Source organism: Chamaea fasciata, unplaced genomic scaffold, assembly GCF_029207755.1.
Source record: "Chamaea fasciata isolate MVZ Bird 193981 ecotype frontalis unplaced genomic scaffold, bChaFas1.0.hap1 SCAF_25, whole genome shotgun sequence".
Classification (NCBI taxonomy): Eukaryota; Metazoa; Chordata; class Aves; order Passeriformes; family Sylviidae; genus Chamaea; species Chamaea fasciata.
The window spans coordinates 5,809,336-5,836,464 of NW_027094110.1; the positions used below are offsets into that span (position 1 = coordinate 5,809,336).

At 51.3% G+C, this 27,129-nt stretch overlaps 2 protein-coding genes across 2 annotated transcripts in view; one reads left to right on the forward strand and one right to left on the reverse strand.

The window, feature by feature from the left end:
• LZTR1 (leucine zipper like post translational regulator 1) overlaps positions 1 to 16,734 on the forward strand; it is a 35,824-nt gene extending 19,090 nt beyond the window's left edge. The window contains exons 10-20 of the mRNA XM_066203925.1: positions 1,869 to 1,979; positions 3,165 to 3,257; positions 4,155 to 4,250; positions 5,308 to 5,491; positions 7,326 to 7,495; positions 9,292 to 9,448; positions 10,749 to 10,875; positions 11,967 to 12,116; positions 12,324 to 12,429; positions 13,114 to 13,194; positions 15,937 to 16,734. Of these exons, the coding sequence (XP_066060022.1) occupies positions 1,869 to 1,979; positions 3,165 to 3,257; positions 4,155 to 4,250; positions 5,308 to 5,491; positions 7,326 to 7,495; positions 9,292 to 9,448; positions 10,749 to 10,875; positions 11,967 to 12,116; positions 12,324 to 12,429; positions 13,114 to 13,194; positions 15,937 to 16,053 (1,392 nt within the window). The 3' untranslated portion in view covers positions 16,054 to 16,734. The remainder of the gene's footprint in view (positions 1 to 1,868; positions 1,980 to 3,164; positions 3,258 to 4,154; positions 4,251 to 5,307; positions 5,492 to 7,325; positions 7,496 to 9,291; positions 9,449 to 10,748; positions 10,876 to 11,966; positions 12,117 to 12,323; positions 12,430 to 13,113; positions 13,195 to 15,936) is intronic.
• Positions 16,735 to 18,694: 1,960 nt separating this feature from the next.
• On the reverse strand, positions 18,695 to 26,974 carry RNPEP (arginyl aminopeptidase). Its single transcript, XM_066203995.1, has 11 exons — positions 26,570 to 26,974; positions 25,993 to 26,133; positions 24,213 to 24,361; positions 23,575 to 23,691; positions 23,223 to 23,458; positions 22,319 to 22,432; positions 21,966 to 22,078; positions 21,523 to 21,631; positions 20,718 to 20,942; positions 19,974 to 20,116; positions 18,695 to 18,957 (listed from the first exon to the last, which is right to left on the reverse strand). The coding sequence occupies exons 1-11, from the start codon at positions 26,972 to 26,974 to the stop codon at positions 18,793 to 18,795; spliced, it is 1,917 nt and encodes a 638-aa protein (XP_066060092.1). The 3' UTR covers positions 18,695 to 18,792.
• Between the last annotated feature and the right edge of the window lie 155 nt (positions 26,975 to 27,129).

A 27,129-nucleotide genomic window follows, 5' to 3' on the forward strand; every position in this document is an offset into this window, starting at 1 on the left:
AATGTGTCTTGGCAAGCAAACATCTTACTTTGGGATGAGGTTGGAGCTCCAGTTGATGAAGGTGACAGATGTATTTTTAACCCATTATAATATGGTTGATTATTTCAATCAGTACATCTTATTTAGTTAATGAGATTACTGCTACGAACAAGCAGAGGCCATAGAAAAGAGATGATATTTGACAGTAATCTCATCCTCTTTCAGAGAGGTATGGAACTGGGTCCAAGCAGGGATGTACTAACAGATCAGTGTTATTCCATAACCCATCACAGTATTTATTAGAACCAACTCTGAAGTTTCCTTGATAAAGTATCCATGAAACATGCTGGATACAGAAGGCATCTTGTTTATCCAGAGGAATCCAGAGGGTTTGTTAAACTGGCACAGGCCAATGTGCCTTTTAAGGTGAGCAAGTCTGTGGTTTGTACATCTGAGAAAAATACCCAGTCCTAGGTACTGACTGGGGGATTGTCTCCTTAAAAGCCGTACTTTGAGGGAAAGAACAAGTAACGGGAAGTGTGGTGACTAACAGGCTAAATGAGGCTGTTGTGTGATACTGTGGTGAGAGGGGTGAGTTGGTGGGAATGGGAACTGCCAGTCAGCATGGTTTCCTGGAAAATCTGCCTCTCCAGATAAACATAATCTTGTTTCATGTTTGACTTAACTTGAGTGGTGTCTATAAATATGTACAAGAAGCAAAGATTTCTTACACCAGAGGGCTTTTTATTTTGTAGGCAAAGATTTAATGAAATTTACTGCCTGGAAGACGAGAAGCCTGATCAAACTAGGGGAAAAAAAAGAAGTTTCTCTCACAACTTGAAGCCTTTCTGTGAGCTCTCAGTGAGATATGCTGATGTGTTCACACACCTTTGTGTAGCCTCAGAAGAAATGAGTAAAAATGCTGTGGTCTGTCCTCTGCAGGAGGGTCACGGTGGCTTTGGCTTGCAGTGACTCTTCAAAAATCACCTGATGCTGCAGCTCCGAGGTGGGGTGTGTTGCAGGCATGGTGTGATCGCTCAGCCCTATAAATAGCTGCAGTGTGGGGGTCTTTACTTTCTGTAGAGCTGGCAGGATGGAGACTGGAGCTGTGGCTCTGAGGTGCCAGCTCTGCCACCAGCTCCAGCCTTGGGCTCCTGTTGGGCACTGGACATTGCTGGGGCCTTAGCCAGATGGTTCAGCCCTTCAAGCTGTGGGGGAGGCAGGCGCTCACTGGCCTGGGGCTCAGTCCTGCTGAGGTAGATGATCATTTCACCTTTCAAGTTCCTGACGGCATTTGGAGTAAGCTGAGTTTGCACAGTGATCACATTTGCAGAATCTGCTGATTTCTAGAAGCATGTGTGGGGTTTATGTGGAAAATGACACTGGGTTTAATTGTGTAAATGATACATTTTTAACTGCCATGATTTGTAGACCTGTGTAGGTACCACTCTGATTAGAAGGTGCAGTGAATGGGCATTCCTAAATGTGACTGGACAATATGTTCTAGACATGCTAGAAAACAATCCTGAGCTACTGCAAATGGCAGTCTGAGGATGCGTGTCCGTGTGTGAATGTGTGTGTGTGTGTGAGTGTGTGAGTACAGTGTGTGTGTGGGTGAGTGTGAGAGTGTGCCACCCCGGACTGCATTGGTCTGGTCAGCGCCCGGTGTTCGTAGTGCCGAGGTCGTGAGTTCGATCCCCATACGGGCCAGGCACTTAAGATTTTGACTCAACAATCCCTGTGTTTTCCTTCCAATTCAGATATTCTGTGATTTTCCCTTCTCACTGTTGATCTGTTAATAGCAGATCATTCTTTTTTGGCAGAAGAATAGGCTTTTATTTATTACCTTGCCTTTTTTGTCCTTTTCTTTCCCTATTTTCTTTCCCCAGTTACCCAGTGGGAGACTCTTTCATGCGGCAGCGGTTATCTCAGATGCTATGTACATCTTTGGTGGCACCGTGGACAATAACATCAGAAGTGGAGAGATGTACAGGTTCCAGGTAATTTGCTGATAAACATACTCACTTCCACTCCCATTCCACATGAGTCCTGTCTGTGAAGTGTCTGGTTTAGCTCACCATGAGCTCCATGGCTTTTAGTCCATGGCCTTCCTACAGGCAGACTCTGTATTTCAGATTCAGCTTTCAAAGGTCAATGTGTGTTTTTAAAATCTTCTGAGAGATGTTATTTGGGCAGACATTTTGGTAAGGTCAAGCCACTTAGTGCCTTCTGAAGTCCTACAGAGATCATGACAACTTTGACAAATCATTGGCAAGTGTAGCAGATGGGATTTGCTATGTCATTTCATAAAAATTGGCTGTTCCTCTTCATGTGCTGTCCTGTTCAGGGCTCTGAGGCAGAATGTTTTGTATAGTGGTTTTATCTCCTTGCAGCTCTCCCACTCCCATCCCACAGAACTATGGGAACTGAAAATGTTAAATTCAGGATACTCACACTAGATTAAATCCCACGTACACTCAAGTTTATTTTTATTGCATGGCACCCTCAGACAAGTCCTGAGAGCATGTGAGACTCGCAGCCTCCGAATCCTCATATCTGGAAGTTGTGATGAGACACAATTCTTCCACATTATGCTGTGTTATCTGTCCTTACCCTCACCATGGGGGAAGCTGTTGCATGTGTTTGGTTTGTTTGTGACATTCTACTTTATGTGCTACACTGAGGCTGAGTTAATAAGAAAATCCAGTGATAGTAGATATAACCTTGGCACTTTTGGTTATAGAATCATAGGATCAGGAATATCCTGAGCTGGAAGGAACCCACAAGGATCATCAAGTCCAGCTCCCGGCCCTGCATAGAAACCCCAACAATCTCATCCTGTGCCTCCCTGGGAGTGTTGTCCAAATGTTCCTGGAGTTCTGGCAGCCTTGGGGCAGTGCCCATTCCCTGGGGAGCCTGGGCAGTGCCCAGCACCCTCTGGGGAAAGAACCTTTCCCTGATACCCAGCCTGACCCTCCCCTGACACAGCTCTAGCCCTTCCCTGGGTCCTGTTGCTGCGCACAGTGAGTGGAGATTGAAGCTGTCCCTTCATTGCCCCTTGTGAGGAAGCTGCAGACCCTGAGGAGATCTGATCTCAGGCTCCTCTGCTTCAGAGTGATTTGAGATTTGAAGTTTATATAGCCACTGAAATTCATTCTGTCTTCTGTGGGGTTTTATTTTTTCAGTTTTCTTGTTACCCTAAATGCACTCTCCATGAAGACTATGGAAGGCTGTGGGAAAACAGACAGTTCAGTGACTTGGAGTTTGTTTTGGGAGAGGTGAGTAGAATTTATTGGAGAGGTGCCAGTGGGGGTGTTAGTGTGTGGTGTGTTTGCTGGGAAAAAAGCAAACTGTGCAGTGGTTGTGCCAGAAACCCTGGGAATGAATCACTGGTGAACTGTCTGCCTGGTTTAGTAAGTTTCACTAATCCAGATAAATTTTTAAAGCTGCAATGGAGAAAACTTTTAAACTGAGAAGGTCTGTGGGTCACTGCCTTAACCTGAATTTATTGAAGCATGTTGTGTAGAGTTGCAGTATGAAAATTTACCAACGACCTCTGTACTCCCGGGTCCCAGTTGCCTCCTTGGAAGGCAGGTCAGTGGTTTGGAAACCCATTATTATTTCAAGAGCCATTTTTAATTAGTGAAATAAAAGAGAATGAGAAAAAGCAGTACAGGGGAATTGTTCTCTAGTAATGAAAATAGTTTAAAAATTTAACAGAGAACAGGTTTTCTGAAAATAAACTTGAAAAATTTGAACTTACCTGCATTCCTTTTGCAAAAAGAAAAAACTTTGCAAAGCTCAGAGAACAGATCCTCAACAACAGGTGAAATAAATTATGGCAAACAATAGCAAAACCCATACTGATATTTTGAAAAGGGGATATTAAACAGAAAATCAACTGCAAGAATAAAAAACACTATGTGACACAGGAGCTTCCAGTCAGTGAATGTGACACAGGCTCTTTCCCCAATGGCGTTTGCCATTAGCCTTTGAGGAAATAGGTGTTGAATTTCATCTGTATGTGCAGAGCAGATGTAAGGCTGCCTTTGACTCTGACTTGAAATATGTTGTAACCTGGGGTTCAGCCCAGGTTTCTATGACTTTGCCATCTGCCATGACTGTGTGATTCAGGGATAAAAGTTGAATGTGATTTCTGTCTTTGCCTTTGGCAGAAGGAGGAGCGAGTCCGAGGGCACACTGCTATTGTCACTGCTCGCTGCAAGTGGCTGAAAAAGAAAATCATGCAGGCCAGGGAGAGGGTGAAACAGGTGAGTATTTTGGAAAAGTAGCCTTGTAGCAAGGTAAGGCTTATTCTGCCCAGGTTTGGGAATAAGGTTGTCAGGAGAAAAGTAATATCTGCTGAGGCAGCTGGAGGACGGGAGCAGTGTCTGATGCTAAGGTGCTCTTGAGCAAGTAAAATAAAGAGGATCATTAGTATTAACGAAGGCTACTGGATGTGTATCAGGAGTGTAACATGGAGGAGCCAGAGTTAATCCAGTTATGTGGATTTGACAGTGTGGTTCTTGGAAGCTCTTGTAGCTGTCTGAGGTCTAATCTTGTGGAATGCCCCAGAGAGGTGTGTGTACCCTTCCCTCTGGGGGAGGTAAGAGCTGTGTCATGGGGATGACCCACAAGATCAGACACACGAGGGGGAAGAAAGGCAAGGCTGAGGGTTTCAGCTGCATCTGTTCCCTTGACCTGTGTATTTTTTTACTTTTTCCAGAGATGAAATTCCGGTGCCTCTGATCATTGTCTATTAATTTTGACTACTTCCAGCTTTTCAGCAGCAAGCATATAGTGGCTTTTGGGGAGGTAGTAGCACACAATCTGCAGTAAGATGTGGGTGGCTCACTGCCCCCCAGTTAAATGTTTTGCCATTGGAAGGCTATGGGGAAAGGCTGTCAAAGTGAAACTTGAAGTAAGAGAGTGCTTTAAAATACTTCTGTGCAGCACTTTGTGCTCTGCCTTTGCAAGGCAGGGTTTGTGGAATCTGGTCCCACCTGTCCCTCCTTCACAGAGTGAGGCTGTTCCTGCTGTGGGCAGAAATGTGAGTTCAGTGCAGTTCATTCCTCCCTTGCTCTGATGTCCTGCTTCTGACCTGTATCCAGGAGCTTACTTGTGTTTTGATCCATGTGTGTCCCAGGAGATGGAACAGTAAGTCTAAGACGTATGAATTCCTTGTTATCTTAAAGATAATCCTGAAGCTAAAGAGATCCTGGTTCTTGAAGAATGTGGAGTAAGGAGAAGGATCCTCTGATTCAGTGGTAACTTGTGTGAACTGGCACAGGCTTGTGCCATGTTTGGGTGGTTTTTCTGTTTCATTAGAAATCAAAGCAAGACATTGAAGAGGAGGGACACACCACATGCCAGAAGGATGGGATCGGTGGGAATGTCAAGCTGTGCCGACTGCAGCCACTGCTGGAAGTGCCCATCCGAGAGGCCGAGGCCCAGCCCTTTGAGGTGCTCATGCAGTTCCTGTACACAGATAAGATAAAGTATCCCCGCAAAGGTAGGGCAGCAGGGTGAAGTAACACTGGCACTAGGGAGGGGAGGGGGGCAGATGTGTTTGGAAACAGCGGGATCCAGCATTTGCAGGTGATCAGTCCTGTTCTGAGATTAAACAAAAAGCAGATTTTTATGAGAGCATACTAACCATGCTTTTTTTTTTCCCTAATTCTGTTCAAATATCAAGGAAGAACAAGTTCTTGATCATTCCAAACAATTGTAAAGAAACACAAACAAAAATATTGTGGTATTTTGAACATCATAGCATCCTGCTTGGAAGAACCATGTATCTTATCCTGGCTTGATTTATTTGATATTGTTTTCATCCATTTTAAACTGAGCCCACACAGAAAGGTGTGCAAGCCAGTATTTATGACCTGTTAAAAATCCGATCTGAAGGAATGCCTCAAGAAAGGAAAAATCCATTTTACATGTTCATTAAGGTTCTCTGAGTTAAAAACACTTGTGGTTGGGGAAGTAATAGCCAGAGAACTTGCAACTCCCACACAGGGAGTGCAGCTCCTGGCTGTATGAGTGGTGAGGGATGTGGGGCAATGGGAGTGAGTCTGGATACAGCAACGAACTCCAGCTGCTGGGGCTGGGTGAGCTGCAGCCATGGAGCACAGTGAAGTTCAGTGGGGTGCAGCTGTCACAGCACTGACCTTTGCTTCTGTCACAGCACTGATCTTTGCTTCAGCTTCACTCCAAGTTCATCCCTTTCTGCAAAGATAATTCTCAGGAGCAAAGTCATGTGTGTCCATTTGTGCCAAGGCTTTCCCTGTGGAGGAGGCCTGTCTGAGAATGGTTCCACTGACTGGGGATGAGGGACCTGCTCCCTGGATTCTGCTGACATTGTCAGATCCCGATCCCAGCCGTTTACTGGTACCATCAGTACCTTGACACCATCACCTGGGGACAGGCTCAGGCCAAGGGAAGTCTTGGACCCCTGAGCTCTTCCCATTGTTACAGGCTTCCCAGGCAGCCTGCCCCTCTTCCCGGCCCATGAGAGGTTCTCTCTGGTGCTCCCCCTTCTGCTGGGCTCCTCCATGGGCCCTGCCCTGCCCATTTGTATTCCTAGTTGCTCCTCTCAGTTCAGAGAGCAGCACCCTGGGGAGCCACCCAGAGGCTGAGCTAATGGAATTGGGCATGCTCTTCAAATGGGATTTTCCAATTAGACACAGGGAAGGCACGTGACATGTGAGAGGGCTTTTCTCTATTAAAAAGCAGTTAGAGCAGATGGGCAGAGATCTCCTGTGAGGAAAGCAAAGGCCATGGGGGATTATTCCTTGAGTTGGTGTTCCGGTAGCCCCATTGCAGTGGCCTACAAGGGGCCCCTATGGCCCTCTCTCACTTCAGCCCTCGAAGACCAGCTGTGGGTCTGTTCAGGCTGAAGCAGAGTGAAAGCACAGAGTACCTTCATAAGGGTCTGTCAGAATCAGGGAGCTGATTGTTAGTAATGTGTAAAACCCAAGGACTCTGGCTGGGCTGTTGGCAGCTGGACACTGAGAAACTGGGCTGCAAGCTCCAGGGCTTGTCAGGGATTTTAGAAACTTTGCTTTCTTTGGAGGGTTTCAGAAAATTGTGATCCAGATTGTCACAAAATCTTTGTCTAAAAAATCCTTTGGATTGGCTTTTGCACGCTTCAAATTTGAACCTCTTTTTCTAGTATTGATTCAGATTTTATCTAACCAGGAATGGAAATTTTTTCCCTATAAAAATATTCCAGCTGCTGCCTGTTCTACTATTCCGATTGCTCCAGTTGATATAAAAATACTTTTAGAAGGGTTCCTCTCTTTGTTCTGTGAGCTCTCCAGCAGTTTTCCCTCTTGCAATTTCAGGTCATGTGCAGGATGTGTTACTCATTATGGATGTGTACAAACTGGCCTTAAACTTCAAGCTCTCTCGGCTGGAACAGCTCTGCCTTCAGTATATCGAAGCATCTGTAGATCTGCAGAACGTGCTCATTGTGTGTGAGAATGCTAACAAGCTTCAGCTGGATCAGCTAAAGGTAATCACTCTACTGTATCAGAATTACATTCTGCATACAAAGTAACTGATACATTTTTAAATTTTTTTTAAAATAAAATTTATGTAATTAACATTTGGCCAAAGGTATCAGCTTTTGCAAATTCATCATTCCATTAATTACAGTCGCTTGAGTATATTTAGCATGGGTTGTCCTGCTGTGGCTTGTGATATTATGTGGGCCTTTCTCAATACTTGCTCAATATTTTTGCGTATCTGCTTTGTAGAATGTCAAGGGCAGAGTGACTTTGGCTCTTCATCAGTTCACTCTTGCCGCAGCAAGATGGAACCAGTGCATTTCCTGGTCTTGCTGTATTATATATAGTGACACTGCAGATAGGTTCTTTCATTTTCTAGATGGAAAAACTAAACTCTGTTCTCAGGCCTTTGCACTGAAGAACAAAGTGTGGCAGTGATTCTGTGTCTCTGTGGTGGGTGCGAGGCTTTTGGGTGTCGGTAACAATCAGGGTGGAGTTGCCCACTGGCTGCAGCCCAAGAGGGGCTGGATGTGCTGATCCCAGAGCAGTGCCCAGATCCAGTTCAGCTGAACCTGCAGGGAAGCAGCTCCTGCCCCCAGTCCCAGAGCCAGAGCAGGACCATGCTGATGATGTTCAGCCTGTGCACACCAGTGACCATATTACTGGTGGCTGCAAGCACAGTGAGGCTGGAGAAATGGGTATGCACCAGCGCTTCCTCAGGAACTGTGTGTGCACTGGATTTGGGCGAGGAAAGGCCTCCAGGAGGAAGCAGCAAGGCCAGCAGCAAGTGTGTAAAAGCCAGCACAGCCTTTGGTGCATGGCAGCAGCTGCCCAGAAGCTAAAGCATTGGTGGATCTGGTGCCGCCACCTGCCCTGGCTCCCTCTGGAGTGACCTCGGGGCTCTCGCACATGGCTGCAGTCGGGCAGGATCACCCTGAGCTGGCATCCTCTCTGCTCAGGTGCATCCTCATGGGTGGGTCCTCTGTAGAAAGCTGCTCTTTCTGGCATCCCAGTCATGACTTAAAATGTTTCACAGGTGAGTCCGGACAGATACCTTTGGATCCCAGGTGAAATAAACTGACAGAAACAGGCAGTAGTAATGATTCTTTGGGTGAACTTGTACCCACCTTATGGTGAGCTGGTGTAGATTGCATTTATTGCTTATGAAAGTGTCCTGAGGGGAAGCCTTTGTTCATGCTGGGAAATGAAATGCCCATTTTTTGTCTCTTAACTGTTTAGCATTAGGTCTGGTTCATTTGTCCCCTTTTCATCACAGTGATTTTTGTAAGAAGTTTATCACACAAGAACTTTTCAGAGCTCTTGAACTGTTGTGTTTATGGAAAAGGTTCAGGCAAAACCTACATAAGGAATCCTGTAAGGTCTTTGTACCCTTGATGGAGAGTGTCAAGCGTTAAGATCTCTTCACCCTTTTAATTAACTTTTGATGTCTAATTATGTTAAAAGTTATTATGAGATAGCAACCAATCTTCATTATCTCCAGGAAGTTTTCGGTATCTCCTGAGATACCAATGGGCAGTTAATATCTTCCTTGTTAATATTTCTAGTCAAATTTTTCTAGATGCTTAGAATTTTCCTGAATTCCCTGTTCAAGTAGGAGCCTAAACAGTCATTTAGGAAGAATAAGGATATCAGTGTTGGGTAGTTCCTGCTGCAGGATCCATGTGGAGATTCAAAGGACAGGATGGCCGATGGCATATGTAACATGTAGCATGTATGGGATGCTTTAAGATGACTTCAAATATACCATAAATTTCTTAATTAATATTGGTGTATTTTTAAGGAACATTGCCTGAACTTTGTGGTGAAGGAATCCCATTTTAATCAAGTCATAATGATGAAGGAGTTTGAGCATCTTTCTTCATCCCTCATTGTGGAGATTGTCCGGAGAAAGCAGCAGCCCCCTGTCCGAACGCACTCTGACCAGCCGCTCGACATTGGTAACCCTCCTGCTTTGGAGTAATTCCATGTGCTGGTTTGGCTTTGCTAGTGGTTTGTTTAGCCTGGGGAGATGTCTGGGAAGCAGCCCTCTGCCGCCCACCAGTTCCCAGTTGGGATAACTGCTCAGGCTCTCTCCTGGACTGAGACAGAACACAACGATTCTTCTCCCGTGAGTTTCAATCAGAATGATGTGCCATCAAAGTACATGGGAAATATAGTTGTGTTCTTGTAATAAACCATCCTGCTCCTGTTCAGAGAGATGAAAGAAGGAGCAGAAGGGTGTAAAGAATGATCAAAAAAAGGCAGTGGACAGTCACTGTAAATGGCTGAAGGGTGACAGAGCTGAGCAGGGAAACAGCCTGCTTGAAGGTGTTCAAGGAGGAGCAGGAGGAAGGAGGAGGATCTTGTCAATAAGGCACTGCTCTGGGTACATGTGTGAGTGAAAGGGACAGGAGACAGGAAAAGAGGAAGATGTGATTTACAGTTTTATTGTGGAATTCATCAAGGGCTGATTTGGGACTAGTCTTATTCAGCATTTTAACATCCTGACACACAACACAAGGAATGTAATAATGAAATTTTCTAAGGCCACAAAGTTCAGAGGCATTGGCAGTGTTGGTGTGGAGTGCTGCACAAAAACAATTCTGAACTGAAGAGAAAAAGAGGGAAGCTAGTCCTGAAAGGTCAAGTAGAAAGGCTTTGGCTGGCATTTGTCCCATGGGGGAGAGGTGCACTGGCTGGGAAGGTGGCACAGCCAGTTCTGTATCCAGAGCTGGAATGGTGTGAGAGACCCAAACATTAAAAACTGAAAGATGAACTTTGAAAATATGTGTGAATTTGGAGCCAGCTTGGATGTGCTCTGTTTCTCAGTTGTGTATTTACAAAGGTTGATTGAAATATTGAATAAAAGAAGCCTTTTCTGCTGATTTGGGAAAGATTTTTCATGGAGACACAAAATTTTATATTCCTTGTGGTCGAAAATAGTGCAAAGGGAGGGGAAAAATCCGCTTTCGTATCTGTAGAGAGCACCTGTCAGTGTGTCCACAGCTGGAGTTTGTGCTGTCAGTGGCAGAAGGCAGAGCTGACAGGTGTGGTTCTGGGAGGGGCAGTAGGGAATGAGCTGTAGTGGGGAAGGATGAAGCTCATTTTGCTCCAAGATTATGAGGAATGACTTGACTCAAATTCACACTGAGTCCCAAAGGAAAGAGGGGCTGGAGCTCTGGCTTGTCCATGTATTAGTTTGACAGTACCTGGTCACCTGGAACTGTCATGTCTTTATTTAGTTGTGTTTAATTTCAGGAACATCTTTAATTCAGGACATGAAGGCTTACCTGGAAGGAGCTGGGACTGAATTCTGTGATATCATCCTGCTCCTCGACGGGCACCCACGGCCAGCCCACAAAGCCATCCTGGCAGCTCGCTCCAGGTGAGCTCTGCTCCTAACACTGTACCAAGAGTGTGTGTGAAGGACAGTGCAGGGCTGGCCAGTCTGTGCTCAGCTGGCTTGGTTTAGAAGACAGGGAGGAACTTAAATCTGCATGAAGTGTTAAGATGCAGCTTTGCTCAGTGAGTGTAATAAGCCTTTAAGCAGTAGTGATTAATTTTTTTTTCCATTTCGTACCCAGCAGGGAAAATAGGAAGAAATTAGAACTGCAGAGATTCTGCAGAGGGTGTGGGAGAAGCTGCACTGCATGAAAAAGCATCTGTAAAATCATGGGAAGGGAAAAAAGGTGAAAAACATAAGGTGGTTTCAGTGAAGCGGAAAGCAACAAAGGTCCACTGAGGTCAGAAGGAGCCTCCTGACAGTGAACAATTCATATTGTATCATGTGGAACTTGAATTTCTTTCTCACATTCTGATATTTAAGACTGGTTGTGAATAAACCTAACAAAAAAAATGGTGCATGACAGAGACTAGAGTGTTCTCATGCTTTATGCAGAGAAAGGAGTCCACCCTGCTGATGGTGGGGCTGTTCTCCCTGCTCAGGGTGTAGGTGAAGTGGATTTATCCTGCACTTGTGTGTTCTGTGGACTTGCACCTTATGTTCCACCAAACATTAAGTATTCACATAACATTTCTATTTCAAATACCATAACCATTTTTTTTCCAGACCCAGTAACAATATCAGTATTAGTTACCGTGGTATTTTACCAGAAGCATTTCACAGCTCTTAAAACTGCCCTGATGATTGGCAGCCTGTAGATACCAAGGAAATTTATAATGCTTTAAGCTCTCTGCTGGGTCTTATGCAAATTAGAGAAAAAGCAAAGCACCATGTGTCCTAATTTTCAAGAAACAGACAAATTTCAGGTAGTTCTGATGCTAATTAGGGGGATTATATTTGGAGTTTTCACTGGCAGACATGCATGAAAAAATAAATGAGCAGTGTTTTTGCCCAGGTTGTCACTTGAATTTGTTGCTTTGGAAGCTGCAGTTCTGAATAGCAGCCTTCGAACAATACTGGGTTAAATCATTTTTCTGCAGAATGTGTTATATCAGTTTTATTTCCCTTTGCAGTTACTTTGAAGCCATGTTCCGTTCCTTCATGCCAGAAGATGGGCAAGTGAACATTTCCATAGGTGAAATGGTTCCCAGCAAGCAAGCGTTCGAGTCCATGCTTAGATACATCTATTACGGAGAAGTGAACATGCCTCCTGAGGACTCCCTGTATCCTTAGGTTTGAAGGAATTGGAGAATCTGAGTGCATATCCAGCAGGTCACCTTCCTCTTGCTTTGGATTGCGTGGCACAGTCTGGGAGGATGGTCTGTCGGGGGGGCACCAGCAGGCTCTGCACTTCCAGTCCTCACAGGGATTTGTTTGCTGTCAGCGCTCTCACCTTTCCTTTCTGGTTTGTTCCTCAATGGGATGAACAGATACCTCTTTGCAGCACCTTACTACTACGGCTTCTCCAACAACAGGCTCCAGGCCTACTGTAAGCAGAACCTGGAAATGAATGTCACAGTGGAGAATGTGCTCCAGGTAATTGTCCCCAAGCACTTCAGTTAAGTCTTAGAGGAAAGCCAAGAGGTCTGGTCAAGTGGGTACCCCCAGTGCCAGGTCACTGAGACTGCCCCGTGACAGTGGCCCTATGTGATGACATATGTGGGAACCCAGCCTCCAGCAGCATTGTTCCTTTCCTGGTACTGTGCTACTTCTGTTCCTGTGCTGCAGGGTTCAGCAGGTACTGCTCACCTGGCTCCTCCTGAGCTCCCATCCCCTGTTCCAGAACTGTGTTTTTAAAGGTCTTTTTAAGATGACCACGTGCTCAGCACTTGAACTGTAAACCCTTTTTGACAGACATTTGTTCCAGGGCAAATGGTGGTCCACAGGTAACAGACATCAGTCTTGTTTTATCAGTGATGTTGACAAGATCTGGCAGTGGAGTTTGAGCTAATAAAAGGTGTTGTGTGGTAAAAAAGCCAATGCCAGCTCCCAGACAGGCAGCCTGAACCTCTGCAGCACAAGCAGAAGCAATTCCTGCTGATTAGCTCATGAGAACTCCATACATTTTAAATCCAAGGTTTATTTTTGAATAGTTCAGAAAAGATCAGTTTGTAGTGCAAAATGGAGCTATTCCCTAGCTAAGAGGAGTTACCGGCTCTGAGTCAGGTTTGAGCATCTGAGCTGTGCAGACCAGAAATCACATTTTTGCTCCTGCTCTAGATTTTAGAGGCAGCTGACAAGACCCAGGCCCTGGACATGAAGAGGCACTGCCTGCACATCATCGTCCACCAGTTCACCAAGGTTGGTTGCATCTTTTCTGTGGCTTTTGAGAGCTGCTGTCCTCTGTCACTGCCTTGGTTAAAGACACGTTCATATAGAAATCAGTTGAATTCTTCTTCATGTGAGATAGCTGAGAGCTGGCTGCATGTTACTGACACTTGCTGACAGGACTGCTAGGCACGCTTCTCACACCAAAGTAAATTAAAGACTACAACAAGCTAGCCTAGAAATGTGATGCCCTTCCAAGCAGAAGTTACCCAAAATGGCTTTCATTTCCAGTTGTTCCAACTGTTAATTTTGTGCTCTGCCTTTGTTGGGTTGGTGCGTGTATAGCAGGGTAAGTTTGTTGTATATTGAGGGCACAAATCTCTCCCTCACTAGCAGTTATCAGTGTGCTCCTCTTACTTCCCTTGAAGTATTCTCTGTCATACATGTCATGAGCTCTAAAACAAATTACCACATCCTGGCTGGGCTCTGTATGATTTCCATGTTCAACAGTTGGACTCCATGGTCTTAGAGGTCCTTTCCAATCTTAAAAATTCTGCGGTTCTGTTTTGATGGGATTATGCGTTAGTGGCAGGAAAGGTCAGGAGCCCAGTGTGCTGATATTCCTGTCCTCCCTTGAGAGAATAAGGATATTGTCATTTAATTGTTCCTATGAGATGTGGTCCCTCCATGAGAGTTCCCCAGCATGTCATCAGTTCATTGCTCAGCTCATTTGCATTGCTGAAATAGGTAGATAAATCATAGGAATTGGATTTCTGGATGCTACACACATACTGATAATAATTTCCCAGTTAATATTCAAGTAGCTCACTCTCCTTCGTATATATGAACTCACAATCCTCCTGGGGAAGAAGAGCACTGCTACGTCCCATTAGTGTCTGGAGAGGAGACAGGACGGGGTTCAGGCTCTTCATTAAATGCCGAAGTTGCTGGAGCATGACGCATTTTACATTCAGAAATAACTGAAATTGCATAAAAAGCATTGGGAGTGGAGCCAGTATCCAGAAATCACTCCCAGAGGAGAGTCCACAGCCTGAGGTTGCAGCCCCTGCCTTCATCCTGTCTTTTTTTCTTCTGGCCCCATGAGTCCTGTGGAGCAGCCCAGTTCAGCAGGAATGGGGAATGGTCCCACTGCAGGCTACAGGACATCCCTGGGGTTGGGGTCAGTGCCTTGCACCCGCTGAGGGCTGAAATATCACAGTATCACTTCCCAGTGGAGGCCACATGAAGACAAAGAGGTGTGATTCTCCCCAGAATGTACAGGGGGAAACGGATGTTGCAACACTGGGAGGCAGCGATGGGAGCTGGAGGGCGTTCCTCAGCTGTACTTCCTCACCAGGATGTGGGGAAATGTTTCATATTTAAACTGTTGACTGGTAGAACAGTGTTCATCAAAACGTGTCTGGAAGACTGTCAAGCAGATGTGCACAGAGAAATCTCAATTATGCAATGTTTTCCCTTGGCCTGAGAGGCCTCAGTGTGTGATTCTTGGCCTGGGCTGGGTAACTCAGTGTGGCTGGGCACAGACACTCTCTGCTCTGCTCCTGGGCCAGCCACGGGCTCTGAGGGGGATTTGTTCTCGGGCACAAGCCCCATGGGTCACTGGAGCTCAGGCAGGCTGGGTCCCTGGCTGTGGGATCTCCCATTCTTCCAGTTACTTAACACTGTTCTGAATTTGGACTGTTAAGGAGTTTTCCCCACAGCAGGAGCATTACTGAAGAGCTGTTTTCCAGAGGTTCACTGCTTTGGGCAATGTGTTTCCAGGCTCTTGTGTGTCAGTGTTGTGCAAAAGCCCTAATAAACCTGCTGTTGTGACATGTTTGTAGTGACACCCTGATCTGTTCTGCAGTGTGTGCCTGGGGTGTGGGCAGGATCCCACCAGTGGGGGATCAGGGGGTCTCTCTCCCTCCCAGTCCTGGCAGAGCCTTAGACTGAGGATATTGCTACAAGCACATCCTGAGCTCTTTCTGGAAGCATCCTCAGCCATTTCCTTCCTGGCCTTCAAAGGTTGCTCAGAACACCTTTATTCTTTATCCCAGTGCCTCTCCCTAGAGCAAGGTGATAATGTCAGTTCAGATAAGGCAGGTGGGTGAGTACATGGGCACAGTCTGTCTGGAGGCTGGATGTGTGTTAGTGCCTCTAGACAGATTACTGGCTCCTTACCATGAGGTTGAGGAGAAGGAAGGAATGTGTAGAGCTCCTTTTTGCTAACAGTTGAGCTTCTCAACAGTCCAGAAGCATAAAGTTTGTTGTAGATTCTCATCTATCTGATGTGGTGGAGTTTTTTGTTGGCAAGTGCTCCAGTGACCTGCTTTGACTGCAGGAAGAATGCCAGGAGAACCAGCATGGACACTGAGAAGAGCTTTTCCTCAGGAGCACGAGTACAGAGATCAGGCCCTGAGTCACATTTTCAGTGCAAAACCACAGATCTCAGAGCTCAGGCTGTGCTGGTGCCCAGCATTGCTCTTAGGAGAGTGCTCAGTCAGTGTCTTGTAGGAGCTGTCAGTACCAACAGAGGAGCAGCTCTGAGGGCAGATTCCTGCTGCTCTCCACTCCCAGCAGTCTGAATTTGGTTCTAAGCCCTGACTGGAGCCCCATTATCTGTTTCCTGCAGCCCAGCCCCACAGCTGGGATCTTGCATCATCTGTGCCCAGCCAGACTTGCTGTGGGGTGCCAAGGGTAAAAGGGTAATACATGAGCTGTGATTTGGAGAGGTTTTAATTTCTTCCTGTTTTTTCTGTTTTGTTTTCCTTGAAGGTCTCCAAGTTGCCAAATCTCCGCTCGCTCAGTCAGCTCCTTCTCCTTGACATCATAGATTCCTTAGCTACCCACATCTCAGACAAGCAGTGTGCAGAGCTGAGTGCAGACATTTGACATGCCTTGGTAATCCACCTTCTCATTTGTTCCTGACAAACACAGGCACTTTAGAGCTGGCTCTGGTTTACTGTTATGTATGGAGTAGCTCAGTGTCTGCACAGTACAGCAGCCCTGGAGGAGCAGGGGCAGCTGAGGTGCTCTCTCTGGATTTGCTGGGTTTGTACCTTTGTGCGGCATGTGGACTTCGTTACATTTGTTACCCAAATGTAGACTTGAATTCATTGCAGGTGTGAATTAATTCCACATGGTTTGGGGAGTTACTAAGTTCATAATCAAGCCCATTATTACTTTCATACTGTAAAATCAAGCAGTCATGCATAAGAGTCACTAATCCTTTGAAACACAATATTTAAAGAATACTATTTAAAGAGCTGACCCAGCCCGAGGGCTGTAAGGGGAAGTCAGAATGAAACTGGGAACAAGAGCACGTGGTGTTCACAAGGAGACTGGCCCTTGGACCAGAATGTAGTGACTTTTCAGATACTCCATGGTGTGGATTAACAGATAAGCCCCTGTGGAACTGCCAGGATTGGTGGGCTGTGGGAATCCAGACCTATGCTCTGCAGCAGGTCAGACTGGAAGATTACAGCAGTCCTCTCTGACCATCAAATCCATTAATCCTGTCTTGCTAAGCCCTTCTAAATCTATTTATTAATAAAGAATTAACATCTTCTCCTGGCGTTTCATGATTGACTTGGATTTCATTTTGGAAAAAAAAATTAAGCAAAAAATGTTCGGTGCTTGATGAAGGTCACATTGTTAAAAATAACTGTGTTACATCGTGTTACTAATTTTATATTGAAGAGTCTCTGTGAGCCCTTGCCTTTGCAGGAAGGTGAATGAAGGCAGAGTGCCCTTCCCAGCCCCTGCAGGAGCAGCTCCTGTTCGCTCCCCTTGCATCCCCCAACTCTGTGCCGGATGCTTCCCGCACTGCAGAGTGGAGAGGAGAGGAGCTTCACCTCTCCTCGCAGCTGGATAGTGTTGGTTGGAGAGCACCAGAAATGTGGTGTTGGTAAAAGTGTCTGGTGGTGGAACTGTCCCAGCCTTGCCCAGAGCCCTTGGGGCTGCCCTGGGAGGGAGTGACAAGCTGGGAATCAAGACCCTGTCCTGTTCCAGCTGCAGGGGCTGCTCTCTGCTTGTCTGAAGCTGGAGTGGTGCAGGATCCCTGTCGAGACATGCAGCTCCTAGCCCTCACATTCCCATTCCCACCCTTGCAGCCATGATTTTCATTCAGTGAAGTGTTCCTGGAGCAGCAGTTGTGAGCTCCTCGTCAGTATCCCACAACCTGACACACCTGCACGTGCTCCGGTGCGCCAAGGGTATTGCAGTCTGTGTAATGGAGAACGTGTCATGGATTTAATCCAAGGGAAGTGCTCTGGGGACTGCCCCATCTGTCTCCCTGGTGGCTTGCTCAGGTGAGTCAGACCAGAGGTGACAGGTACTTCTGAGAGCCAAGGGCACCTTTTAAAGCAGAGAGATTGTTTCCAGATGCCTCACAGATAGGGGAGTCTCTTAGCAGGGGTCATGATAATTGTACCGACAGGCTCTGTGTTCCCTGGGAAACCAGACTGACAGCTGGAGAAAGGTTCTACACTGCAATTTTTAACAACACTACAGTCTATTTCCAGTAATGCTGATCCACTAGAGGACACCCATTGCCCAGGGAAGCCTCATTCTCAGGCTGAACAGGTTGGTGATTTCAACTATGTCATAAGCAGCCCTCTTTAAATCCTGAGCCCACCTGTGAGGAAACGCACAACCTCCACACCCTCTGAGCGGGCACTGCGGGGTCTTGGCTTTGGGGGGGGGGGTTGGGCTCAGTCATGGCTGTAGGGACCACAGTGCTGGGTCAGAGATTTAGTGTGAAAACTTGTAGCCCGTTGAGATTTGCCTTTGGGCTGCTGTTGTGCAGAGTGCCAGGACCGTGCACCTCTCTGACAGGACACCCCCAAGTTTCATAGGAGATCACAGGAAGGGGGGTGTTGCAGGGGCCACACAGGCTGAGGGGTACACCTGGCAGGGCAGTTTAGGTGCTCTTGTTATCACCACCTTGTTATCATTACGGCCAGCAGGCTCTCAGGTTACTGATGTTTCTGCAGCCTTGGGCAGCTTTGTACTGGAATTGTTGCAGGCATATCCCTGCCTTTGATAAGGAATAAGGAACACTGTGGCTGTCCAGCTTTGTGTTATCTTTCAGTCTCTGCCCCATGCAGGCCCCACTGGCTCTTTAAAGCCCTTAGGACTGCTGGTAGGAGAGCAGGAGCACCCCTTTCCTCCAACCCAACGTGAGCCTCAGTGGCAAAAAGCAAGGTGGAGAAGCAATCCCCAACTCCTCTGGAGCAGCAGCTCAGGGCACTGGAGCCAGGAAGTCCCAGCTTCGCCACACTGCACCAGCTCCCTGTGTCCCTACTGTCACACACGACCTGTAGCAGCTGGGCAGGAACCTAGCAAGGATCAGTGTGGATCAGGGCCAGGAGATGCTCCAGCCCTGCAGGCACTAAGGCCAAGCCCATCCCTCCAGTGCCAGCACCAGGAGAAGCCAGCAGCACCCCAAGTGCCCAGGAGCAGGGCTGGCAGTGCGGCAGGGAGTCACTCTGAGGTGGCCCGTGGCTCACTGGGAACAGGAAGAACACGCAGAAAAAATTACACATTTTAATAAGGAAATGTGCAGTGAGAGGGAGGCACTGAGGTCCTGCCAGCATCAACACCAGCGGAGGGAGCAGAGCCCAGGCTGCCTCAGGCCTCAGCTCCCCCCAAGCCCAGGATCTTCTTGACATAGTTCTGGACGTTGACGTGGAGCTGGGGGGCCGTAGCAGAGAAGGTCTCCATGGCCAGGGCCCGGGTGGCCTCGGAGCCGCCCCACATGGCGCGGTACAGGGGCAGCGTGTACTTCTGCTTGCCCTGCGGAGACACGGCACAGTTACGGCCCAGCCTGCGCCCCGGCCCCGGGGGTGACGCCCCCCATTCCCCATCCCCAGCACGATGCCTCCAGCCTTGCCCTGCTCTTAGCGGGGCACAGAGCACACGCCAATGGGACAGGGTGGGGAATATTGCCGTGGGCATCCCCTTGGCACTGCAGCACCTGGAGAGGGGAGAACACCCGGACCTTGGAGAAGGAGCGGACCCTGAGAAGTTCACGAAGTGCAACAAGGGCAAATGGAGGGTTCCGCACCTGGGTCAGGACAGGATGGATGGAGGGATGGAGAGCAGCCCTTCAGAGAAGGACTTGGGTGACAAATGGGGTGTGACCTGGCCATGTGCTCGCCCAGCCTGGAAGATGAACTGTGTCCTAGGCTCATCCCCAGCAGTGTGGGCAGCAGGTGAGGGGGAAATTCTGCCCTCTCGTAAGACCCCAACACTGGAACACTGCATCCAGCTCTGGAGTCTCCAGCACAAGACACAAGTGGACAGAGCAGGTCCAGAGGAATCCATGGAGCTGCTCTGAGGGCTGGAGCCCCTCTGCTCTGGGGCTACGCTGAGACAGATGGGAGCGTTCAGCTTGGAGAAGAGACAGCCCCAGGGAGACCTTAGAGCCCCTTCCAGTGCCAAGAGAGCTGGAGAGGGACTTTGGAGTGACAGGACAATGGGGAATTGCTTCCCACTGCCAGAAGACAGGGTTAGATGGGATATTGAAAAGAAATTCTTCCCTGTGAGGGTGGTGAGGCCCTGGCACATCCCTGAAAGTGTCCAAGGCCAGGTTGGATGGGACTTGGAGCAACCTGGTCTAGTGGAAGGTGTCCCTGCCCGTGGCATGGGGTGGAACAAGACGAGCTTTTAAGGTCCCTTCCAACCCAAACCATCCCGTGGGACTATCAAAATCAAGAGCCAATGGCTGTCTCCCTGGCACTGAAGGCCCTGTGCCCTTCTTTCCCCACTGGCATGCTGCTGGGGCACTGCCACACTGGCCAGCGACAAACCTGGCTGTGCAGGAAGTCCTTGACTTTGCTGTACTCAGCCTCCAGGTTGTTCTTGAGGACAATCTGGCACCAGCGCAGTCGCAGCTCAGCGTTCTGGGCCCTGGAGATCTTGGGGTACATCTGGCTCAGCCTTTTCACATTGCCTGTGGGAGGGGAGCAGTCACCGTTCCCCACAGGGCTCTGACCCAGCTCCCAGCCCCTCCTCCCAGGGAACCCTGTGAGTCCATCCCAGCTGTGCTGCAAATTCTCTGGGATCCTCACAGCATTGGGTCAGCCCTCACCCCTGCCCAAGCACCCTCCACCTCCAGCTCTGGAGCACCGCCGGCACTGGCTGGCTCTGGGCAGGACGGTGCCCATGTTGGGCCTTCCAGGCTGGGCAGCCCTGCAGGGCTGTGTGCTTGGGGTGCCAGCACAAAGTGGGGGGAGATTCCTCAGCAAAGAGGGCAAGGAGAGTTATGGTGACATGGGGACACAACAGCCCAGCAGGGCCAGCCTGTGGACAGCAGGACTGCACATGTCCTCATAAATCCAGGCACATGCTTCCCCTGGCTCTCCATCCCCCACCACACCAATCAAGGCTTCCCTGGAACCAGGACCCACAGAGCAGTTGGAGAGGGGCTGACGGCCACACGCCCCTGCGTCCCCATGATGTGCCCTCACATCCCCGGCCAACTGGCTGGACTTGGGCACATCACCCTGTGTCTCCTCTGGGCACTAGAGCCCTGGGAGGGCCCTGGCACTCACCTTCAGGCAGGGGGGATTTCTGCAGGACCTGATCCAGGAAATAGACCAGCTGGTACGTCCTCCAGCCTGTGATGTCCACGGCTTCGATGGCCTCCATGTTCAAGCCATCAGCTGCCCAGAGCTCTGCCAGCTCATCCGCCGGCCTCATCAGCTGCTGCCCTGGCGACAGGTCAGGCAGGTAGGGCGGCCAGCCCGGCGTGTTCAGCCAGCGGTCAAATTCAAACCCTGCAGTGAGGCAGGAGGGAGAGCTGGGAACAGATCCCTGAGCCCCACACCACGTGCTGCTGCCCAGACCCCCCCACTGCCTTCTCCCAGTGCCACCAAACTGCCCGAGGACGGTGACAACCACAAACTGACGGGGGTGAGGCCATCGGACACATGGGCTCAGGGTGTGCTTGTGGGTGTCAGCCCCGGCGCCACCAGCAGGATGAGCTGGCTCCAGCACAGAAAGCTCCTGCCAAGCCCGGATCTTCAGCAAGGCTGGGCCAAGCCCAGAGTGCTGGCTGGGCCTGATCCCAGTGCTCACCAGACTCACCAGGCTGAGTCATGGACACCCCATGAAACAGCATCTGAGTGCAGAGGAGGGACTGGGCTTGAATGGAAAAAAATTCAGGCTGAGCCGGCACATGCCCAAGCCTGGGACTGATCCCAGCAGGCCAGTGCCATCCATGCCGACTCCAACAGAGCCGGGCTGGCAGCAACAGCATGTCCAGTAAAACACAAACCAACGTGCAAAGGCTCCAGGGGACATGGGCAGCTCTGACACCTGCAGGCTGTTCCCTGGACAGGATGGTGCTGTGCTGACCTGGGATGGAGTCCACGCCTTTCTCCTTCAGCTCCGGGAAGTACTCCAGGAAGAACTCGAGGGTGTCATCTGCGGTGATGCTCTGGAACTTGAACCGGTTCACATAGGCCTGTGGGGACAGATGGGGCTGACGCCAGACACACTGACCCCAGCCGTGCTGCCCAGCTCTCTGTGTGCTCCACCTCATGGGGGAACGCATTCCAGCCCATCCCCTCCAGGGGCTGCCCAGCCCTTTGTATCCCCAGGGATACTCCTCAACATTCCCAGCACCTGCTGCTAGCATGAAGCTAGGCTCTGCCTTCATCTTATTCCCCTATTCACATTCCCGTTCCCCACCTCTTCTTCCTCTCCCCAGCCACCCTCTCAGCCTGTCCTTCCCAGGGTCCTGCTGTGCCCTGGCCTCCTGTCACGGCCTGTTGGATGACTTTGCAGCTCACACCCACCTGGAGGAAGGCATCAAACTTGCTCTGGTTGCCCACAAGATGGGCCAAGTAGCTAACGAAGCAGTACCCCTTCTCATAGGGTGTTTCATTGTACGTGTCATCTGGATTGACACCTAGAAAAAGGAAAAACCCTCAGAAATCCTCTTCCCACCTGCAAAACCCCACAGCCCTCAAGCGCACCGAGATTCCCCCATCTGTGCTGGGCGCAGCCTATCCCGTCCCTCCAGCAGCCATCATCTCTCCTGGGTCCCACCACCTATGCTAGTGTTACTGCCAGCTGTGGAACGGCCCAGCTCCCCGCAGCGCATCTGTCACTGTCCTGGTGCCCCACAGCCCAGGGACACCCCACAGACCTGGCTCGATCACCACCCGCAGCTTGTTGAGCGGATGGTCCTCCCCCGTGGCGTCCATGTGCTGGCGCAGGAGGGCCCGTCCCGTGGCAGCCTCCAGGCAGGTGTAGGGCAAACCTGGGCAGAGACAAGCGGAGGCATTCGGGGAGCCTGGCCAGAGCCCTGTGCACTGCGGGCACAGCGGGCGCTGCGACGGGAGAGGAACAGCATCAGTGCATGAGCTGGGAGAGCAGGAAACCGATACACGTGGAGCTGGGATGGCAGAGCTGCAGGCAGGCACGGGGGAACCCAGCCCCAGGCAGCGAGAGATTTTTCGAGCCACTTAAATTTGTTTGGATACAGCAAATTGTGCTGGGAGAACATGAGCTTTGGGCAGGACTGTGTCCAGGGGAAGCTCCGGACAGCTGGTATCAGCTCCACACGGGAACTGCAGAAGGATGAGGAAGGTGAGGCAAGGACACGGTACCCATACTCCTGGCAGGGGTTGCAGGGAACTGTCCATCTCACAGCAAATGCTACCAGAAGTCACAGACTGGTTTGGGCTGGAAGGGACATTGAAGATCGTCTTGTTTCACCCTCTGCCGTGGGCAGGGACACCTTCCACTAGACCAAGAGGCTCCAAGCCCCAACCAACCTGGGCTTGGACACTTCCAGGGACGGGGCAGCCAAAAAGCTTCTCTGGACCACCTGTGCCAGTGCTTCCCCAAACTCACAATATCTAATCTAAGCCCACTCTTTTTCAGTTTACAGAACCTCACAGGGCCTTGCAGCTGCTGCCCTTCACCTCTTCTGAGATGCAGCACAGGCTCCATCCCCACTGGCAGTCAGAGGGACGTGCTCAGCTGTGGGACACAGACCCCAGACCCACGCCGGGCTCAGCACCCCACAGCCAGGCACGGCCACGCACCATAGACCTCGGTGGAGATGCGCCTCTGGGCGTACATGGTGAAGCCCTCATTCAGCCAGAACTCGCCCCACGTGGCATTGGTGACCAAGTTGCCAAACCAGCTGTGGGAGATCTCGTGGATGATGACGTCCACCAAGGAGCGGTCCCCGGCCAGCAGGCACGGCGTGACGAAGGTGAGGCAGGGGTTCTCCATGCCACCAAAGGGGAAGGAGGGCGGCATGAACAGGATGTCATACCTGCCAGGGAAGGCTGGGCTCAGACCCCGCTCCTCCTGAAGACGGAGCTGGGGACAGAAGGAAACTCTCTCCCTGTCCCTGGGGAATCAGATCCTTCAGGAACCTTCCAGCCATACCTGCCCCAAACATAAGGTCCAAAGAGTTTCTCTCCAACCACCAGGAACTCCTCAATCACCCCATCATACTCCTTCTTGGCAGCCTCAATCAGGCAGGGCTCAGCCCAGACGCGGCTCCTGGCCAAGTGCAGAGAAGAGGAAGTTTAAGCATTGGGGGACTTTCACCTTGTTGCTTCATCAGACAGAAATTGCACAGGTTTATGCCGACGAAAAATAAAACCCTGCTGATAAAGGCATCTAAAGAGGCCAATAGTGCAAACTGCTATGATTTCTTTCCTTGTCTGAATGTCAAAGGGTGTTTATATGGCTGCAGTGGCAGCCAAGAACTCAAGAAAGCACCAGCCTGTGAGGAAATGTGGAATCCTCCATGCATGGGGACCCACTGCCCTCATTCATGTGCAGGGTGACGTGAGCAGAGCCAGGGACCCTCCTGAAGGTGAGGGGACACAGCATCAAGGCTCCTTCTTACTCCCCAGTTCAAGGAGGACCCTCATCCCATGAGCTCACGATCTGGTGACGCAGACATGTTTATGGCCAGTGTCTCTGCTCTCCAGAGCCCCAGGAAGAAGCAGGAGGTGGCTGCCACAGGAGCTTCACTGTCAGCTCCCACTGCTCTGGAGCCCTCCTGCGCCCCTTACCTCGGGCCAACATCAGCAGACACGATGTCCCCAACAACCAGAGCGATCAGGTAGGAGGGGATTGGCTGGGACATCTTGAATACATAGGTGTTATCCTTCTGCTTCTCCCAGCTCGTGGCACTCATCACAGCTGTGAAGCCCTCAGGGACCTGAATATGTGGATGAAACCGCCCATTAGATCCACAGCACTCACAGTGGGAGGCCAGCTGAGCCAGCCGAGACGCCACAATGTCTGATGGCAAATGTGTCCCAGCCTGAAGGTGCCGGGGCCGTGGGCACTACAGGCTTTGGGGAGCGGAGCAGGAACACTCCGAGCTCCCACTCAGGATCCCAGCTGCATCCCTGCAATCCTGTGATACCTGGAGCTCCCCCGGGTGCTCTTGGGAGCTACCAGGAGATAAGGAAATGCTGGAGCTGCAGGTGTGGAAGGGCAAAGGATGCAGATCCCTCAGCTGCTGGCTCCCCTCCCAGTTCTTGCACAACTCATTTTTCCTGTTCCCAAGCTAGCATAGAACCCATAGCCAATCCACCAGCGTGGGCTGAGCCCAGGGAGACTGCTGCAGTGTCACCTATCCCAAACAGGGGGTGAGCCCCGTGGTGCACAGGGAATACAGCTTCCTTGGTACAGAGCACCACACCCGAGCTCAGCAACAGCCCCATCCCATGCTCACCCTGTGGCACCAGAGGGGCTCTGCCCTGGGACCAATCCTGGCATCACCAGCTGATGCCACCACATGCCATTGGCACCAGCATGGTGTCACACCATTAGGCAGTTCCCCTTGCCCACAAGCAGGCCAGCACGCTGTGGCGGCCCAGTGCCAGTGTCACCACGTGGTGGTGATGTGGCCCAGTGCCAGTGTCACCCACACGCAGGCAAGGAGGGAATCTGGATTTAGTGCCATCTTTGGGGATCAGCAGCTGCTCCTTCCTAGAAGTTTGGCAGCCCCAGAACTGCCACCAGGCCCCGGCATGGCCCAGCACCACCACCCTCCTCCAAACTCAGCTCCTCCTGCTACAAATGCCAGGAGCTCTGGGCAGGACAGCCAGGCCGGCACATGCACCTGCTCCCAGGCACCAGCACTGCAACTGGGGAGAGGCAGGAGGACCCTGGGGCTGCTTGTCTTCACCCAAAAGGGCATATAAGAGAAAAATAGCCCAAGTACAGACAAGTGATTTCTCAGCTGGGGCCTGAGGAGGAGGGTTTGAAGCTGTGTCCCTGCTGTGATGCCCCGGTGCTTTGGCACATTCCCTGCAGGAGACCCAACAGCTAGAACAGTTTAAGCTGGAAGTGACATTAAAGGTGTCCTGCCATGGGCAGGGACACCTTCCACTATCCCAGGTTGCTCCAAGCCCCGTCCAATGTGGCCTTGGACACTTCCAGGGCTGGGGCAGCCACAGCTGCTCTGGGCAACCTGTATCAGGGCCTCCCCAAGCTCACAGCCAAGAATTCCTTCCCAATATCCCATCTAACCCTGTCCTCTGGCAGTGGGAAGCCATTCCCCTTCGTCCTGGCACTCAAGATCCTCGTCCAAAGTCCCTCTCCAGCTCTCTTGGAGCCCCTTTAGGCACTGAAAGGGCCTCTAAGGTCTCCTCGCAGCCTTCTCTTCTCCAGGTGAACACCCCCAGCTCTCCCAGCCTGGCTCCAGAGCAGGCTCCAGCCCTTGGAGCATCTCCATGGCCTCCTTTGCACTTTCTTCCCCAGCAAGCTTTGCACTCATGGAGGGTTTTGCTCCGGTGGGTGTGAAGGAACGGCTGGGGCAGCTCCTGGGGCTCCGCTTACCTTCACGGTGGCCGAGTAGGTGAACTTGGCTGAGGGGGTGTCGAAGCAGGGGAAAAAGGACCTGTTGAGAACAGCCTGGCCCTGTGTGTACATGTAGGGCTTCTGCTTCCCCGCCGTCTGCTCAGGGGACAGCCAGCACACCTGGGGAGGGACCGAGATCCCAGTGAGGCTTCACCACAGATACTCCTTGCAGAGAGAGCCGGGAAGGGGGCTCCTCACCCGGAGGTGTTCTGCCCACCCCAGGCCTAGTTTCCCCTGGACCACCCCCCAGCTCTCTTCGGCTCCGGCAGCCCCCAGTCTACAGCTAGTGTCCTCCCGGTCCTTGTGGGCCTGGGTGTCCCACCGGGCCCGGCGTCCCTTCCATCCACCCAGTCACCCGTCGGGCTCCGTACTTCCTCATCCCGGCCCCGGTGTTCCCTGGTGTCCTCCCACTTCTCCCCTTGCCCCGGTGTTCCCCGGTGTCCTCCCACTCTCCCCCCCGGCCCCGGTGTTCCCCGGTGTCCTCCCACTTCCCCCCCGGCCCGGTGTCCCCCGGTGTCCTCCCACCTCCCCCCAGGCCCGGTGTCCCCCCGCTCACCCCGGGCCCCTCGCCCGCCTCGTAGTCGATGAGCAGGGTGAGCAGCTGCCCGGCACGGGGGGCCTGGGGCAGGGCGACGCGCAGGGCGCTGCCATAGCTGGTGAAGGGCCGGCTCTCCACGGGCAGCGCCTGCCCGGCCGCGTCCCCGGGCCCGCCCGGCGGCGGCAGCAGCGCGGCGCGGCTCACGGACAGCGTGGGGTGCGAGTCCAGCCGCAGCTCCGCGCCGCCCGCGCCGTCCCGCTCGCACCGCAGCTCCAGCCGCGCGCGCCCGCGCAGCCGCCCCGCGCCCGCGGCCGCGAAGGACACGCGCAGGTCCAGGTGCAGGTGCCGCAGCGACCACGGGCCCGCGCTGCTGGCCGAGGCCGGGTCCCGCACCGCGGCCGCGTCCCGCACCGGGGCCGCCATCGCCGCGCCGGGGACGGGCCGGGGGCGGGCCGGGGGCGGGCCGGGGGCGGGCCGGGGGCGGGCCGGGGGCGGGCCGGGGGCGGGCCGGGGGCGGGCCGGGGGCGGGCCGGGGGCGGGCCGGGGGCGGGCCGGGGGCGGGCCCCGCCCAGGGAAGG